This window comes from Marmota flaviventris, chromosome 10 (assembly GCF_047511675.1).
Source record: "Marmota flaviventris isolate mMarFla1 chromosome 10, mMarFla1.hap1, whole genome shotgun sequence".
NCBI classification, from domain to species: domain Eukaryota; kingdom Metazoa; phylum Chordata; class Mammalia; order Rodentia; family Sciuridae; genus Marmota; species Marmota flaviventris.
In genome coordinates this window covers 4,824,063-4,842,009 of record NC_092507.1, presented here as the reverse complement: position 1 = coordinate 4,842,009, position 17,947 = coordinate 4,824,063, and the positions used below count along the sequence as shown (strand labels likewise).

General features: G+C 57.0%; 1 protein-coding gene across 1 annotated transcript in view; it reads right to left on the bottom strand.

Moving 5' to 3' along the window:
- Camta1 (calmodulin binding transcription activator 1) overlaps window positions 1-17,947 on the bottom strand; it is a 764,822-nt gene that overhangs the window by 62,385 nt on the left and 684,490 nt on the right. The window contains exons 10-11 of the mRNA XM_027947479.3: window positions 15,374-15,500; window positions 10,015-10,149 (exon numbers count right to left, since the gene is read on the bottom strand). Of these exons, the coding sequence (XP_027803280.2) occupies window positions 10,015-10,149; window positions 15,374-15,500 (262 nt within the window). The remainder of the gene's footprint in view (window positions 1-10,014; window positions 10,150-15,373; window positions 15,501-17,947) is intronic.

Here is a 17,947-nt window from a genome sequence, read left to right as displayed (position 1 = left end):
ATTCAGCTGGCTCATTCCTCATCCGCCTTTCTGTCCTGGCTTCTAGAGAGCTTAGGTGAGCTTGGCTGACAGATGGAGAAGGGGAAGATGGAAGGGAGGAGAATGTGCTGAAGAGGAGTAAGGAGGAAGCTTCCATCCGGAGTCAGCCAGGGTCTGGGCTGTTCCTGCTCTTCTTCGCTGGGCTGCTCAGGAGGGATCAGAAACAAGTGTATTTTTAGGAGCTTTTAAAAGGAAAAGCCTTGCTCTTGGCCCCAGTCAGAGCTGAGTGTCGCCTTCTCAGTTGTGTGCAAGACTGGATCACGTGCGAGGCGTGCGAGGTGCTTCCTCTCACCTTGCTTAGGGACCTGCAGAAACTCGCTCCTCCCCACCCGTGGCCCCTGCCTCTTCATTCCTCGCTGCCCAGGCTCCCGAGTCTGGTCAGCCTCAGGTGGGGCCATTTCTCCCCACTTCTGGATAAACAGACCTACATTTCCAGTCTTTTCCAGGTGGGGGGTGGATTCTGGGAGCCTGATCCTAGAAAAGGCGAAAGAAGTCAGCCAAATACTGGCCTGGACTGATCCCACCCCGATGTCCTCTCTGGGGTCCCAGCTTCCAAGTGGCCTTTGGGGCTGTGCTTTTGTGGAGAACCAATGACCAGCATCCAAATAACAAGGTAGGAGAATGGAGCTGGACATCAGTGACTTGGGAGTGAGGGTCCAGCTGCCTGAGCAGGCCTGCAGGCTGTCTTCCCACTTGCAGGGTTCCCGTATTTCAGGGACATTCAGTGGCTAGGGGCCCAGAGCTGTCTCTGCTGGGCCTGATGTCATCAACACACTGTTTGGGGGTGAACGAGTTTGTTCCTGCCTGGGGCTCATCTCCTGCCCTTGTGCCCAGTGGGAAGAATGAAGAGGGAGTGTGGCTTTGGCACTCGGGGGCCGTGGGATATCCCATGAGCCCAGAGATTGAAGGCCACCTCCTTGGGCCCACAGAGGTGCAAGGTGGGAGAGGCTGGCCCTGGTCCTTCCCTGCTGCATGGGGAGTGGGTGAGGACAGTGGGAGACAGGATCCCCTGGGCCAGGTGAAAGTCTGAGAGGCTCCTGTCCTCTACTGTCCTGCCCCAGCCTGTGGCTCTGAGCTCGGGGACAGGCTTGGCACCATCTCCTCTGGATTTTTCAGCCCCGTCCAGGCCTTAAAACTAGTGGTACTCTGTCTCCCTCACTTCCCACACGGGGCCCCCTCCACCTGGAGCACCGTCCACCTCTCTGCTGTCACTGGACATGGTTGATCAAGTCCTTTTTCTTGAAACTCCCTCTTTCCTTAGTTTCAACAGGATCATTTCCTCCTGGTCCTCCTTCTGTCCCAAGGACTCCCCAGTCTCTGCTTGGCATCCCAACACTGCGCTGGCCATGTTGACCCTGCAGCTTCTCTCCTTTATCTACACCCGTTTGTGGGCCCATGGGTTTGAAGACCATCTATAAGCTGGTGACTCCTAAATTCCACCTCCATTATGGACCTCTTTCTCCTTGGCCTCCAGACTTTCAAAGCCAACTGTGAGCTCAGCATCCCTAAAAAAGACACTCATCACAACCAGATCCAGCTGGGCACCAGTGGAGAGAGCCCAAACTCCACATCCCCTCACCCCAAGCTGGCGGCTCCAAACTTTTCCATCTCAGGGAATGGCCCCCTGGCCCCCTACCTGTTTAAGTCACAAGTCTAGGTCCTCTTTCTCATCCTCCCATTCAGATCACCAGCAGGATCCCTGACTTTACCTCACACATTCCCCCAAAGCTGCCCTGCACCTTAGGACTCATTATTACCAGCCTGTCGGAGCCACAGCTCTCTCTTGCCTAAACTGATGCTAGAGCCTCAGGGTGTTCTTCTTGCAAGTACAGACACAACTGCTTCTCCAGACAGCAGCTAGGGTGGCTGTGAAACATACCAGGAGCATGTCACCCTCCTGAGCACCTCCATTAGCTCCCATGGCACCTCCCCACTGACCTCAGGATACCACCCCTGTGCCCTGCATTGAATGACTGGCCCTTCTGGTCCGCTTCTCAGGCCCTCCCCTCCCCTTCCTCTGCTTTGACCCCAGCAGCCTCTCCAGCCCCTCCAACCTGCCAGGCTAGGCCACCCCTCCCCGGCTGGGGGCTTTGTTCTATCGAATCCCTCTGCCTGGAATGTTCTTCCGCGGATCTTAGCATGGCTGGCTCCTTCCTGTCCTTCATATCCCAGCTTCACTATGGCCTGCTCATAGAGGCCCCTGTGACCACCAACCTAGAGTAGCCACCCTGGCACCCTCTCCCAGGCCACCCAGTGGAAGGGGCCTGCCCGCACCTGGCCAGCACTTGGCACCGTCCTCTACCGTTGACGGTCGCCTTTCTCCCCACTGGAACACAAACACTGCAAGAACAGTGTTCCCCAGGGCCCAGGCCACAGCAGGTACTTAGTGCATATTTACTGGATGACGGAAGATTGAATGGCCCCAGGGGAAGGAGGCCAGGAGACCTGGGAGGACGCATGGGATTATTTTGGGCTGGTAGGGAAGGAGAAGGTGAGAGAATTCAAGGACAGAAAGGCACCAGGCTAGCACTGCCCCCAGGGCGCCTAGTGGGTTTCTGGCCCATCTGGAGGTCAGAAGGTTTGGAAGGGGAGGGCTGGTGGGGAGGGTGGCAACACAAGACTGGTTGTGTCCTGTCTGGGACACGTTGGCTTGCCCTGAGGAAGTCTGGGTGGCACTCTCCTCTGGGCAGTTGGTTGGTTCTGAGACGAAATACAGAGGAGCAGCCAGCTGGGCACCAGTGGAGAGAGCCCTGGTGTAGGGGTTAGGGGAACACCCTCAGGGAGAGTGGGTAAATGGAGAAGAGAGCCAGCCTTGTGGACACAGAACTTTCCAGAAGGAGCTGGGTGATAGACTGAGGAGAAGCAGGCAGGGGAGTTGGAAGGGACTGGAGGAGAGTGCAGAGTTGCCGAGCTCAGGGACAGAGGGGCTTGCAAGGGGAGGGGCAACGAGTGGGTCAGAGGACCAGACAGGCCATGGGGTCAACAAGGACACGCTGTTCATTTTGGCAAGGGCCGTGCTGGTCAGTGTGTCCATAGTGGGTGGATGTGGGAGGCCAGAAGCTGGATGCCAGGGCCCACTCTGTCCTGTTGTCCACAGCTATCCCTAAGCATCCCAGCAGGACAGTGATCTCCAGGCAGGAACTTGCCTCCCCGTCTATGCCCTTCCTGAGTGTGCCCCAAGCGTGCCTCATGTTCACACAATAAATGTTTGCTCAATGCAGAATGGAGGAGCACTTCCTTCACACTCCTTAAAACAGCTCACCTCTGTTCATTGACTCCCTGGCTGTGGGAAGAGCCTGGCTCCCAACAGTGGTGGGTACATCCTCCCTGCCCCGGCTCAGGGCCTGCATACCTCAGGGGGCTGTGGTGTTCTCTGTGGGTCAGCTCTGACTTCAACAAGGCCTGAGGGCCAGGACCCTGGCTGGTGCTCTTCTGGGTGCTCCAGTACCATCCAACAGACATGGCCCAAGCTGACTACCTACAACCTCAGGATGTCATTTATTTGGAAAGAGGGTCTTACAATTAGTAAGATCAGTCCTTAGTGGACCTGGGGGGGGGTTCTAATTTAGCAACTGGGGTCCTTACAAGAACAGAAAAAGAGAAACACATCTAGGGAAGATGGCCACGTGACCATGGAGGCAGAGACTGGAGTTATACGGCCACAAGCCAAGGTGTGGCCAGGGCTGTTGGCCACCAGCAGCCAGGAGAGGCAGGGTAGGATTCTTCCCTTTGCCTCCAAAGGCATCCCAGCCTGGCTGTCACCTGGAGTTCAGACTTCCAGCCTCCAAAGCTGAGAGAAATGTCTGTAGTGGGTGGTAAATTGTACGGCAGCCCTGGGAATGGAGTACAGGGGTCAGGAGACATTGCGTGGTGTTGTCCACTGGGGGGACTGAACCCCTCACCTTCAGGCTTCAGAATGAGCCACCTGATCCCCAGGTGGTGGGGGACAAGCCCTCAAGGGCAGCCTGCACCTGCCCACCCTGCCCCCACCCCCAGCTTCCTCTACCTTGTCTTCTTGCCTCCTACCTAATGGTCAGGAGAGGGTAGCAAAGGCTGTCCCCTCAGCCTCCACCGGGAGGCTGAGCTCCCTCCTAAGTGCCACTTACTACAGGGCCCCATTTGTCACTGCTATAAGGAGGCTGGGTGAGGCCCAGCTCCAAGGTGACCCATTCTGCTCCACACAGAGAGGCTCTGCATGGATCCACTTGGTGGGACCCCAGTTGCAAACAGCAGGAAGTCGCCTCTCCTTGGTCCCTGGTTTGGTAGAAGCAGCTGGCTCCTTGGGGACCCGAATAGCTAAGATGCTTCTGACTGGATGCTGACAGGATTGCTACCCGCAACAGTGCCAAGGAGAGCACTCCAACAGAGCCTGGAGGTCCAAGCAGATGGACGCCCCTCTGACCTATGGTGCTGCGGTCCCCACGGAGAACTGAAGACTGGTGATGAGGAGGGAGGCTGTGACTGCAGCAAGACGCTGGCTGGGCTGGGGGGGGGGGCGGGGGATGCTCCTCCTGCCACTCAACTTCAAGGCCCAAGTGTAAGACTGGCTCGAACCTCTTCTGCTCCTGCCACTTGTGTCCCTCAGGTCACTGCTACACATAGAAGCACCCAGAGGCCCAAGCACTAATTGGCTCATGTTTGTCCAGACCCCACTCCACATGGACTTCAGCAAGCTCTGGGCAGGGCTCCTGCTCACTTATTGCCCACCAGTCCCCTGGGACGGAGGGTCTCCAACTTCCTCAAAGTGCCCCTAGAGGCAGGAGAGGGTGAGCATGGTCTCTGTCATTCAAAGCCACTCTCCAAGTCAAGACAATTGGCTCATGCTGTCTTATCTTGTCTTCTTTTAAAAATTCTTGTGGATTTTGGATTCTATGCCATAAAACAAACTATATTTGTTTTAGTAAAACAATGGCATTTAAAATTATTCAATGGCTAAGTTACTTAACTCCCCCCCTTCCCCATCAGCTGGGGAAAGAGATGCTTTTGGATTGTTCTCCATCTCTGTTTGCCCATGCCAGTCTTCTTCTGTGTCACGTAGTGGGCCTGGCTGAGGGTGACTGCAAGGGGGGCTGGGAGGGAGAAGAGGAAGAGGGCAGCCCAGGAGAAGCTGGCACACACTCATCAGAGTGCTACCCTGAGGAAAAGAAGTAACCAAATGCCTTCCACAGATAACTGGCCTCTCCCATTGTCCCTAGACTGCACCCAGGGTCTCTAGGTCAGTGTGTGGTCTCCAGCCCTGGTGGGTTGGGGTGGAGCTAGGAGCTGGCACACAGTGGGGAGGCCTGCAGAACTGCAGGCACATGTCAGGAACATGTTGCAGCTTGAAGGCAGAGCTGGGGCAGAACTGGGACCCACCCCTGCTGCCAATCTGCCATCTTATCACAGAGGCTGGGTCAAACCAGAAGGCCAAATGGGGAGGCCGAGTCTTGCCTTTCCTTCTCTCTGCCTCCCTAGACAGGGTCAAGGCTCTCAGTTTTCCCAAACACCCAACCCAGAGCCAATCTGCCCCAGAAGTCAGAGAATACCTTTCTATGCTCCTGGTGAGTGCGAGGGGCAGGCTATCTGGGACATCCAGCCTGCCCAGAGGTTGGCAAGGGAACTAGGTACCTGGAAATGCAGCTAAACCTGTCAGTCCCTGCTTTCCCCCTCTACCTGAGATGACAGGGTCCCTCCCAACTGGAGATCAACAGGCCTGCCCAGGTGACCAGCCCAGGATGCCCAGGAAAACTGCAACCTCAGTGAACTCACTCCATGGCTCACTCCCATCCTCTCACCCGGGCAGTAGCTCTGCTGTCAGAGCAGCAATTGAAAATAGTCTAAGCATAAGCAGCTTAGTGGGGTTCCAGGAAGGGTGGGGCTGGGGGGACCCTGAATCTTCTCAACCTGGCCTTGGGGAGAATCAGATGGCTAAAAGAAGAGAAAGAACGGGGTACACAGAAGTTCCATTCACCTTCTCTTCCAGGGCAGGGGCCACTTAAAGGTGTTCCAATGCCCTTGACAAATGAGAACCTGCCCCACCCTCTCAGCTCCAGGGCTGCAGTGTTCTCTGCAAACACAGGCACAGACTAGACAGCCTGCACGCCCGCCCAAAGCTCCGCACAGCCTGACTGCTTGTATCCATAGGACACACTGCAGGTAGAAGTGACATTTCCCAGAGACCCCGGATCTAGGTTAACGCCCCTTTCCTGCCTACCTCCAGCCCAGAAGGTTCCCTTTGCAAGCCCAAATGTACCGCAAGCCTCCTCAGACCACCCTGGAGTACCATACCTGGACCTCTGGAGGACAAATGATAAAAATGGCAGTTTCCAGAGAGACCTGACCACAGACAACTCCCCTTTCCCTACTCGCTGGCCCCTCTCCTGGGATATCTATTCTCTCTTGCTGATGCCTAATCAAGCTTCAGGTCTCACCAGGACCTCGCTCAGTAGGTGAAACTTTTCTGGCCACTACCCTGGATTAATAAACTGGTTGGATGGGTCTCATCTGCACTCTATTTTTTTCATGCCTGCTTTCATACCATAAATACATAGCCTACCATGGTGCCGCCCTGTGCTAGGGAATTGGGGTTCTGGCAAGGGTGGCCTGTGGCCACCGGAGGTCACCAAAAAGGTTGGGGAAACCCCCTTAGGTCTGGAGGAGGCGCTGCAGCCCTGATATCCAGAGGGCCGCACTCCCACACCAACACCTCCTCCTGGTTCTACCGTCTCCCCCATTTCTATGCCCGGTCTTTTCCCGATGGCTGCGCCCCAGCTGAGGTTTTGGGAACGTGTGTGGAAGGGGGGTCACGGTGCTGCGTCCCCTCCTCTGGGAAGATTTTTCGACACCAGCTAGGTGGGGCTGCACAAACAAAAGCTGTGCCTCAGGGACAAAGGCTGAAGGCTGGGGACAAAGACTGCAGGCTGGGACAAAGACTGCGCTCAGCTGCTACATGCGCATGCGCGTGCGCGTGGGTCCGCTGCGTTCCAGGCCGCAGACCCCCCACCAGCCTTTAGTCTAGCAAACAAATCCATTGTTTAAATCCTACGAAGGTAGAAATTCTCGTCCCCAAACAGTCTCCGCTCTGGGGTGGGGGAGGGGCGGAGAGCGCTCCAGGGATTCGGGAGGGCGACTAAGCTCCCAGCCCGCGGGGCTGCGCCTCACGGTCCCGGCTCGGAGCGCCAGGGAAGGGCCGCGTGCCTCTAAATAGCCGCGGTCCTGCTGCAGCGGGGGGCGGGCACCCCAGAGCCCCGCGGGACCTGCGCAGCCTTTCCGCGAAGGGCCCCGCATTGCGGCTGCGCTCCGGGCGGGCGTGTGTGTGCGCGGGCGCGCGTGTGTGTATGTGTGTGCACGCGCGCCGCCGGCCGCTGTGTCCCACTTTGCTCAGCGCTGCAGTCCCCTCGCCCCCACCCTTTCCAGCACCACTCCTCCCTCGCTGCTGCACACACGTCTCGCTTCCTGGCGAGCTCTAAAGGAGAATGTGCCCAGTAGCCGTGGGGGCGGGAGGGACTGAGCCAGGGAGCTGCAGAGACGGGAGGGAGGGCTGGGGAGAGGGGAGAGGGGAGAGAGGAGAGGGGAGAGAGAGGCTTACCACTGCCCGGCCACTGCAGCATCTGCCCCGACACAAAGTTCAATGCCAGGCCAAGAGGTTGGCCAGAGACCCGAGACCCTCGCCCTCCTGCTAGCTGTCCCTTTTGCGCTGGAACAGATTAGCCCCTGGCGCTGAGGCTGCGGCGCTGCTCCCCTCCCCCACCGACAGTCAGGCTAGAGAAAAGCTGGGAGAAATGGTCCTAGGGTGGGTAAGTCACTTGTATTCATTTAGGGGAAAAAGAATAATGAGGGAAGCTCCACCCCCAGCCAGGTGGGGTCTCAGTTTCTCCACCCCCCTCCTCCTCCCCCTCTCGTTGCTGGAAAGGGCACCTGGCTAAGACCAAAGGGAAAGGGAAGAACACTGCCCCAGGGGCCTGGAACTGCTCTCTGCAGGGCAGCTGGGCCACAGTGGCTGGCTGGCTATCTCTCCTGAGCCAGGCTGGCCCCATCTACTTCAGCAGAGTCCCTTGGGCTCCAAACCACACGGAGCTACAGTTCTAACTGCACCCTGACTGGTGGCAACACAAAGCCCGTGGTGCTCAGATGCCAAAGCCTTGTTGCCTACCATCTCTCCTGTGCAACTTGCCAGGGGCCTGGGGATGCTTACTTCAACTTGGTGGCATACAAAGGTCAGAGCTCAAAGTGCTGGTAGAGGGGACTGCTGTGGAACAGATGTCAAGCTTGGCAGCAGTCTCATTCCCCAGGACCCAGGACTGTGTTTGTCATGAGCAGTTAAGGCAGGTCCCCTTCACCAGTGACCTCTGGGTATGGCCACCTCTCCAGACTTGCAGGGGCCAGTGGATGTTTCCTGTTCTCTGAGGCACTGGTTAGCAGAGACTAAGCTGTCTGATAAGGCTCCACCTCAAGGCAGGGCTCTACACGGGTCCCAACCTCCTTCAGTCCACCCTAGTAAGGCTGATTGGGTCACTCAGAGAGAGCCAGGCCTCTGCAGAGCTCCCTGCTCCATTCCCCATTTGTTCTGCAAAACTGAAACCGGATTTCCTGAACGGGAGCCCCTGGTCACCCTGCCCTTCTCTGTTACATACTGCAGGTCATCATCACAGCTCTGCTGGCTCCAGCCTCGGCCAGGGATGCTGCCAAGGCCAGCACGGTGCTCCCGGCAGCCATGCCAGGGTGCAGATGCCTGCTGACCCAAAACCACCTCTGGGAATAGCTCCTGAGGGTTCACTGACCAGAGTGGCTGCCAGGCACCCTGTCACCACTGGTATAGGGGCTGGGATAAGGTTGAGGTTTGCACACGGAGAGTCTAGAAAGCTGCCCAGGGTGTGCACAGACAGCCAGAAGCCAGGAGAAGGCAAAGGGGTGACTACGGGTAGGGGAGGGATACTTAGGGAACCCAGCCTTGTAGAGGGCCCAAGGTCAGCTAGCCAGGGCCCCAACACCTCAGGGCAGCTGAAGTGTCCTGCAGGGTAACTCACAGACTGCTGCCTGTATGGGGTGTCCCAACACTGAGATCTGTCCCCTGTGCAGAGGTCAGGCTGAGCTCACCCTCTCAACCCCCACCCCGCCCGCCAAGGGCTCTCCAGCTCTGGGGCTTCTGGGAAACAAGCCCAGGTAGAGGAGGGCAGCCTCTGACCCTGGAGTCCCCAGCCTGTCTTTGACAGCTTTTCTTTGTAGAGCCTCTGGTACTCCTGGGATGTGGGCAACCTCTCACCAACTCCACAGCCAAGGGTAGCAGCTCTGGGAGCCCTTGTCCCTCCTTGGCCAGCCGGCCCTGCCTTCTTCCCTGCAGCACAGTGGGGCTCCCTGCACCCTTTGGAACAATCAGGGGCCTAGGTTTGTCTCAAAGGCTGTATTAGGGCAGAGGTGTAAGTAAAAGCAACCAAGGAGCAGGGGTCAATGAGTATGTGTGTGGGCGTGGTGGGGGTCGGGGGTGAGAGCTCCCAGAGGAAGGTTTGGCTAGCTGTCCTTAAACGGCAGACACACTCCACACACAGCCCAGCAGTCGTTCCGACCTGAGCTGCTGCCCCAGCCTTTTACACTGCTTCCTGCTCTAGGAGGTTTAGGTTTGATGATGCTTCGGGAACTCTCTTTGCTTCCAGAAGGAAAGGGGGAATAGCAGGTGCTTGGACTTGCTGCTAGGGGTCTGTCCAAAGAGGGTCCTTTTAGCTCCTGGGGTTTGTTTAGCCACTCAGATACCTTAGCAAGAGTGCCAGACACAGCTCACATACTTCTCTCAGGGAGACACCAAGTTGAAGATGTGGCCAGCAGATGGCCAGTTACGGGCTGCTGGGTGGCATAAACACTTGCAGCCTGACAGTGAAGACCCAGCTGATCCTCCCTTGGTGAACACTGACACCCCTTCCTGCCCCTCTCTGGGTGCTTGGATTTTTTCCTTTGCACTTCGTGTATTAGGGCCTGGCCAGGTGACCTGGATGCCATTCTTACCGTCCAGTGACAGCCAGTCGTGCTGGGAAGAAGGGAGTGTGGGCAGAGCCCGAGCTTTGTATTCAAACACCACCGAGTTGGAGATGATCTGGTTGTTGAAGGCAACTTGTAGGGTCACAAGACCCGTGTCATGGGCTGAAAGCGAAAGGCAGAGAGGTCAAGGTCAAGGGCACATGGGCAGCCATCAGCCTCCTCCCCACTAGCCTTCATCAGTTAATGTCCAGTTCCTTTTAACAGCAACCTGTGTCCACTTGTTCCTCAAGGAGGCTTCTCTGGCCCCAGACTCAGCAGGTGCCTGGGATCCCTGTGAGGGCCATTGGCTCCCTGCTCCCTGATGACAGCAGAGGTGTGGGCTTGGTACAGCCTGGCTGAATGAGTGAGTGACACCTCCCCCTCTCCCTTGTCCCATCCATCCTAGGAAGGGTGCAGGCATTTGCTTTGGACTTTGTGCTGATTTCTCTCACTCTCTCCTACAAGCTTGCCCTGGTTCTCCTAATGTGATATATTTTGAGAAGTTCTTCCATCTCCCTGCTGAAAGCAAGTGCTTCGGAGACACCTTTTACTCTGGTCCCAGCCAGTGTGGGATGCTGTGGACCCAGTGGGGTGCTGAGCTGGGGTGCTGGTATACAGCCTATACCTCCTTCCAATAGCCAGAGGGTGTGCTTTGGGTAGGCAGGGCCCTCATGGGTCTCATTAGCTACTCTGGCCCCAACACAAGGGCTCAGGAATACTGGATACATTGACCAAATGGATTAGATGTTCTCACTGGGAGGAAGTGGAAAGCCAGCCAGTGGTGGGGACCTGCTTCAGTTCAGGGATATCAGTATCTTGGAAGTTGGCCTAATGTGGCCCCCCTGGGCAATGGTGGGTGTGCGGGCCGCCCCACCTTGCTAGGCCTCATCCCCTGGTAGGAATCATGGTTATGTACTCTTTGCACTGCTTTTCCAAAGCCCAGATACTGACCTACAGGGCCTCCCCAGGACGGATTTCCAGGGAGGACACACGGGGATCACATTACTGTTTTGGGCTCTTGGTTTTCAGAAGCTCACAGGCACGAGGAAGCTGTCCAAGTCAGCTGCTCCTGGGGACAGGGTAGAGCTCTGGCTTCCCTCTGAGGACAACTGCAGATTCCACTTCCGATGGGAAAACCAGCTCATTGGCCTGTGGCCTCTGTCCAGCCCAGGTGAATATAGTGAGGTGGTGGTCATCTCGCTACTGTCCCCAGTACAGGCCTTGGTTATGTCGCTGTCCAAGAGTGACCAGTGGTTTTTTCTCTGTGCTTCCCACCCTGGCTTGGCCCCTCGGCTCCTGGCCACACATGAACCAATGGGCTCCATGGCAGGGGGTCACAGGGGACCTCCCGCAGCATCTCTCTGGGCAGGGATCCCCAGCCAAGTCCAGAGACTCTTGTGGCTTTGACAGCATCCCTGGGCAGATCTCCAAGTCCGTGGTCACTCGCCTCCCCTGGAGATTTGCCTGGTTTACCAATAGGAAGGAAAGGCTGTCCACACAACTTCCCTCAGCTCTGCCTCAGCTGGCCCGGGCCCCTGGGCAGCTGGAGGCTTCTCTGGTGCCAAATGCCCCAGTGCGGGGCCCTCCACTGCGGCTCTTCCATCATCCTGGCACACGTACAATCTGCAGTGAAGCTGAGTGGTGGCGGCCTCCCGGGCATTCCTGCCTTCTCCAGAGATGCAGAGCAGAGGACCTGTCACAGCGCCCCAGGTGCCAGCCCTCACGGGGAGGCCTCCTGGACTTGCTCTCCCCCTGCCCACTCATGCAGTGCACCACCCATCGGGTTGTGGTTCCATCTCTGCTGCGTCTGCCATGGTTTCTTGCCTAGACCTGTGCACTGGCCTCCTGCTGAAGGCAGAGCTGGGGTGCCCCATCTCCCTGGAATGGGGTGTTCAGCAATGCCCTTTGGGAAGCCAGTGGGTGTGTTACCCAAGGGGGCCTCTTCCTAAGTCACTAAAGATTGTCCCTTTGCCCTCTTCCTCCCTACGGTCCCTTCTCCCACACACCCAGAACCATCTTTAAAAGACATAATTTAGATCAAGCCACTCCCCTGCTTAACTAATAGCTTCCCATTGCAAGTGAAATTAAGTCAGACTCCTTCTTATTGGGTTGGGCATGGTCTGTCTTTGGTCCTTCCATCTCCTCCAGTGTTACCATGTTCGAGGCTTCCTGCCCCGTGAGCATTCCACAGCCAGACCTCTCCCTGCCTCGCCCTCTGCCTGGCTGGAGGCCTTCTCCTACCCTTCCTGTGACAGGCTTCACCTCATGCTTCCTCAGCCTCCTGGGCGATGGGCTTCATCATTCTCCAGAAGGATGCCAGGCTCTGGTCCAGATCTTCCCTTCTTCTCCCCCTGTGACTTCCTTCTCACTACTTTCCCTGGTCATTTTCGTTATTTTCTGTCTCTCTGCAGCAGAATGTGAGCTCCCAAAAACTAGGACCTAGTCAATCCTGCTTTTTATGCCCAATGCCAAGGTCAGTGCCTGTCATCACATCTGGTCACTCAGTAACTCTCTGTTGAGTTTCTTCAAAACGTGTGCGTTCAGCTTGTTTGGAATCTCATCTTTTGCCTCTGATGACCTCCTGGGGACCCAGGGTAGGCTACCTGTCTCCTGGGCCTAATGGCCTCCTTCCCACAGTTTCACTCTTTGCTCAGTACCCTGACTCAGCAGCTTGCTCCTGACCCTAGAGGAGCCTTGGAGTCCTGCAGGAGACGAGTCCAGACCTGTGTCTCCTGCAACCAGAGATGGTGTGGGATCTGCCTGGGCAGAACCCTGTCCTTGGTCAAGGTCTGTTTTACCTGGGCAGATGTATCAGGCTGGTGGGCAGCAGCCAGCTGTGCTTCCAGTATGTCCTCCTCCTGCTCCATTCCCAGCCCCTAAGGTGGCCGGCCATGCTCACCAGCCAGAGTCCAGTGCGGCTCTGGCTCTAAGTGTTAATCCTTCAAGTTCAGCCCCCAGGGAGACTCAGAGATGACGTCCCCAAGCAGTCAGTGTCATCTACCAGGGCAGTGGTTGGTGTGTGTGACCCTGTCTTCCTTGGACGGGGTGTTCTTTGGGGTCGGGAGCCTGCTTGGGGTTGGGTCTTATTCCTGGCTTCATTCTATGCATCAACCCACTACACAGCAAGCAGAAGACACCCCAAAACTATTTGGCTAATGAGGAACTGGATGACAAGTGAATGGACACTTCTGGAACATGTTTCAAGTTGGCCCTCAAAACAGAGATGTGCAAGGTGGATCTCCTTCATGGGGTGAGCTATATAAAGTAGAATGGTGGTCGAGCAGAGGGTTCTACTCAGTCTCCTTGGAGTCTGTGGCTTCTGGCCTGAGATGCATTTTGCCATATCCAGGAGAGATGGTGGCCTGAGTTGAGACTCTGCCACCAGCTCTGGGGATGCAGAAGTGCCAAGGGGCCAGAATTGCCTGTTGAGGCCAGAACATCCCTGCTTCCCGCCCTTCACTCTCTTTTGGGAAGGAAGAACAAAGGCCTCACTAATGGGCATCTTCTTGAATTGAGCACCTGAGCCAGGTGCTTCCTGACCCCTCTCTCATGTAATGTTCTCTCACCCATCTCAGGTGGGTTTTAAAGATGTAGAAATTGGGCAGCAGAGAGGCCAACCTCCAAGTTAGTCACCCAGATCGTATCTAGTTGTCTGGGATGTACCCAGATGTCGCTGACTCCAACCCCCAGGGTTCTCTAGGTCCTGACCTGGGACATCATCTAAAGAGCACATAAATGACAGTTTATTTATTCTTTTGGAGGGGCCTGGTAACTGAGGACAGGCAAGATCTGGATCTTTAGCCAGGCAAGAACCAGGTACAGGAAGTGGCGTCTATTTATAGGTCAGGCCAGTCCCCTCCAGCAGCAGGGGTCAGTGAACGTTCATAACATGCTGCCTTCTCTGCTGCACTGTCAGGACAACCCGCCCAGGGCTGGCATCCAGGATGGTACTATCCAGGCCCAGCAGGGCTGCTGAGAGTCCTTGGGAGCCAGGCTGATGGGGGCAGCAGGTGGAGGCCACCATGAGCATCAGCTTGGGATGTGTGGGGAGACAGAGGTGCTGAAAGAGGTTCAGCCAGAGGCTGGGAGGTGAGGCCAGCCTCTGCAGCAGGGGCAATCTGCTCTGGTGGGCTGCAAGGTCAGACTGAGAGAAGAAAAAGAAGAGGGCTCAGTGTGAGCTCAGGAGCCTTGTGCTGGGGGACACAGCAGAGAAGCAGACACCAGGGCAGCTAAGGCACAAGTTGAACCATCCCAGGTGGAATCTGGGGGACAAGCCAGCTCCGCTCCTGCTGGAGCCCCCACTCCTCTCCCCACCCAACCCTCTACTGGAAGCTCCATGGCTTCAGATGACAAGGGGTGGACCCTCTGCCCTTCATTATCCCTGCCTCCTCGTTCTGCTTCTTCTGTTCACTCTCCTGGGTGAACACAGAGATCCTCCCAAACCCAGCCCAGGGAAGAGAAAACTAGGGCTTTCGAAATGACCTTCAAACTTCCAGAGACTCAGTCTTTCCTTCACGGACTTTCATTGCCCTTTTGGGTTAGGCCAGGCACTTCTGCTGGCCCTGAGGACAATGGTGATCAGGAAAGACACAGCCCCTGCCCTTGTGGAGCCTGCAGACTGGTGGGGAGGTAGAAAGGTCAGAAGTCAAGGGCAAGTTGACCAGACAAGACACCAAGCTAAGCAGATAATGAAGAAGCTTGGGTGAGGGCGGGGTCAGAGCCATGGGACGGCATGGAGTGGCTCCTGGCCAGCTTTCTTGGGGGCTCACTGAGGCTCTGAAATCAGAAGGACATAATGCATGTGCCTTCTCCTGGTGGATGCCGGATGGAACCCTCAAGGACTTTGTGCTCTTTATTCTTAGTGTAGCAGCCCAACCCCCACAGAGCCTACCCACTTCCAGAACATCTCTGTGCCCCGGACAACTGAGCCTGTTCACGCATGGTCTAGGCTCTCTGAGTTTCTGTTTGGCTTGGGCTGTGGCAGGCATGGGCACACCTTGCTGTGGGGGTAGCCTGTGGCCCACAAGCAGCTCCTGTCCAGCCCCTGGCTCCAGCTCCAGGTGATAACAGCTTCCAGTCCTGGGTACATCATCTGGCTTACTGGCTCCCGAAGTCATCTCCTTGTTATGTTTTCTTCAAGATTCCAGTTGAGCATATATGGTGTCACCATCCGATATGGGGTCCCCAAGTTCAAACCTTTGACATTATAATAGACTATCCGGGGCCCACTTCTTCACAACTGAGGAAACCAGAGTAATGACATGACTTTCTCAAGGTCACCCTGAAGCCAACTTGAGTCCAACACTCTTGGCCCTTCCAAGCCCTCTGCTAGAGGTGGCCCTCTTACCTGGGCAGTAGCAGCGCAGCACCCCAGGCTGAATCAAGGATGCAGGCACTGAGATCTGGTCAAACAGGCAGCTGTAGTTATTGCTGGCTTCTTGCCACGGGCCTGTGATGAGGACCTTCACTCCTCCCTGAAGGGAACAGAGAGGGACAGGGATGGAGCAAGAGCCATAGAGGGATGCAGTTCCAACCAGGGAGGAGGGACGGGGCATGCTGCATAAGGAAGGCGCCTGCAGCTGCTTGCTCAGCTGGGGGTCTGCTGGTTAAACATGCAGATTCCCAGGTCACAGCCCCATGGAATCCAGGAACCCCTGACTTTTGAGAGGCATTGTTCCAGGACAAGGGCAAGAGCAGGGGGCCTGGAGCCGCCCTCCCCTGACCCCCAGGAGGTCCCAGCATCCAGTACACTGACCCTGTTCCGTGAAACTCAAAAGTTTCATGCAGTAGGGAGCAGAATGTTTTCAAGAATTTCCAGCCCACGATGCACCTGAGAACTTGTCAACCAAGGGCGTGGAGAAGGAAGCCGAGGGGACAGTGGGGACTTTGTGTCGTTCACTTGAGAGATGGAGGAACTCCGAGTTTTGAAAGTAGGTCTGAGTGTCTTAGTGTCACCCCAGGGGCCAGAGTTCTTGTGGGAAATTGAGGGGAGACCCAGGATCTCCAGGACAAGGTGGGATACAGCAAGGGGAGGGAGGGAGCAAGACCGCAGAAACAGGAAAACCGGACAAAAGGCTCAGAGCTGGAGGGGCTCAGAGACTGACTACCCGGGGAACTCAGAGTTTGGGGCACGGAGCTGGGGCCTGAGCGCCACCAGCTCACAGTGTGCGAAGCCACGGCCCCGCACACGCAGGCAGACAGCCCCTGGCCGCGGCCACGCACTGCGCAGGCAGGCACGACCCTGCAGCCTGGCTGGGAGAGGCCTCGGATGACTTTCCCCAGCGACAGGCGAGTGATCCCGCCCCCAGGGACCCCAGGGCGCAGGGCTGGGGAGCCTGGGGAAGCCTCGGTGCTCCCTGACCTCCTGCTGGGGCCAGCCGGGGTTGCCGCAGAGCCAGGAGAGTGGCCTCCCGTCCCGGTGCAGGGCAGACCTGCTTCAGGGCCGTTGTTCCCGGCAGTGATTAATAGCACCTCCTCACTACCCAGCCCCGGAGGACGAGGCGCTATAGGTCCCCTACTTACGGCTTAGCCGAGAAGAGGGGCTGGTCACTCAAGGTGGAGGGAGGCTCTCCCCGGGGGTGCAGAGGGCGGGGGCGCAGGCCTCCGGCTCTCCTGACTAACCTTGGGTGGACCCACCCCAGAGGCTCATCCACCCCACCCCCAAACAAGTAAACACCTTTCCCCGCAGGGGGGCGGAGAGTGGCTGGTCAGGGCGGAGTGCGCCACCTGGTGTCCAGGCTGGAGAAGGCTGAGAGGCCAGGAGGCGGCGGCAGGGCGAACAGGGGTGGCCTGAATCCTTTTCCCCACCACTCCAGGACGGGGGAGCTCTCCCCGCTGCTGCCCCGGGCCAGCCAGACACTCTCTCCTGTTCTGTCACTCATTCTTGCTTGGTATCTCCTTGGCCTTGACCATCCCTGTCCCTGTCCCAGCCTCCACACAGATCTTGTTGCCCAGGCCCCCACCTCATTGTTGGTGGAGCACAGAGCTGGCCCAGGGGTGGCCACAGATCAGGAGCAGCTGGAGGCCTTTCCAAGGAGGAGGGGCCTCCCTGGAGCCGGGCAGAAGAGACCTGCTCTCAAGGGTGGAAGGGGTTCATGCCCCTTGCTCCTGGTTGTGCCTTCCTCTGGGCTGTGCTGGCTTTGAAGAGGTCACTTCACCAACAGGCAGCTAAAGTTTGGGGGCAGTGGAGGGGGCTCAGGACTGAGACTCAGAAGCAGAAGGTCTATCCCTGCCCCTCAATAGCTGGGTGTCCTCAGGCAAGTGGCTTAGCCACTCTGGGTGGCATTTTACCCTTTGTAAATGTCTGGCCCTGACATTCCTTGGTTTTGATATATGGCTCCATAGGAAGAGTTGGAGCTTGAAGTTGTGGGGCAGGGTCCCAGGAGTGCATGCCCGGGGTGGGGGTGGGGGTGTTCGAGAAGCACCAGAAGGCCATCTCAGGGAACTACCCCCCTAAATTCTGGAGGTGCAAGAGCAGTGGTTTCAAAAGGCCAGAGACAGTTACCATGGAAAAAGGAAGAAGAAGGGAAAAAAAAAAAGATAACCCCCATCTGCAGCTGCTAGCATGACGCTGGGGCTGTTGCCGGGAACAAAGAACTGCAGAAATTACTGGAGAACATCAGGACCTTCTCCATGGAAACTGCCGCAGGGCGCCTCAGCATCCAGCCGTTCAGGGGATGGTTCCCATAGCAACCGCTAGCCTCCTGGTGTTGAATGGTGTGATGAGCCTGCCCTAGGGCTCTCATTGCCGCATCTTCTGCCTGGTGCGTCAAGAGTCAGTGGTGGGAGGTGACGCAGGAGGGCTGGGTGGGGAGGGAGCAGTAGATGCCATCTGAGGCCTCCGTGACCTGGGAGTCCTGAGATAAAGGACTCGGGTTTCTGATGCCAATGGGGTTGACACTGGGGCACAGGGGCAGTGCTG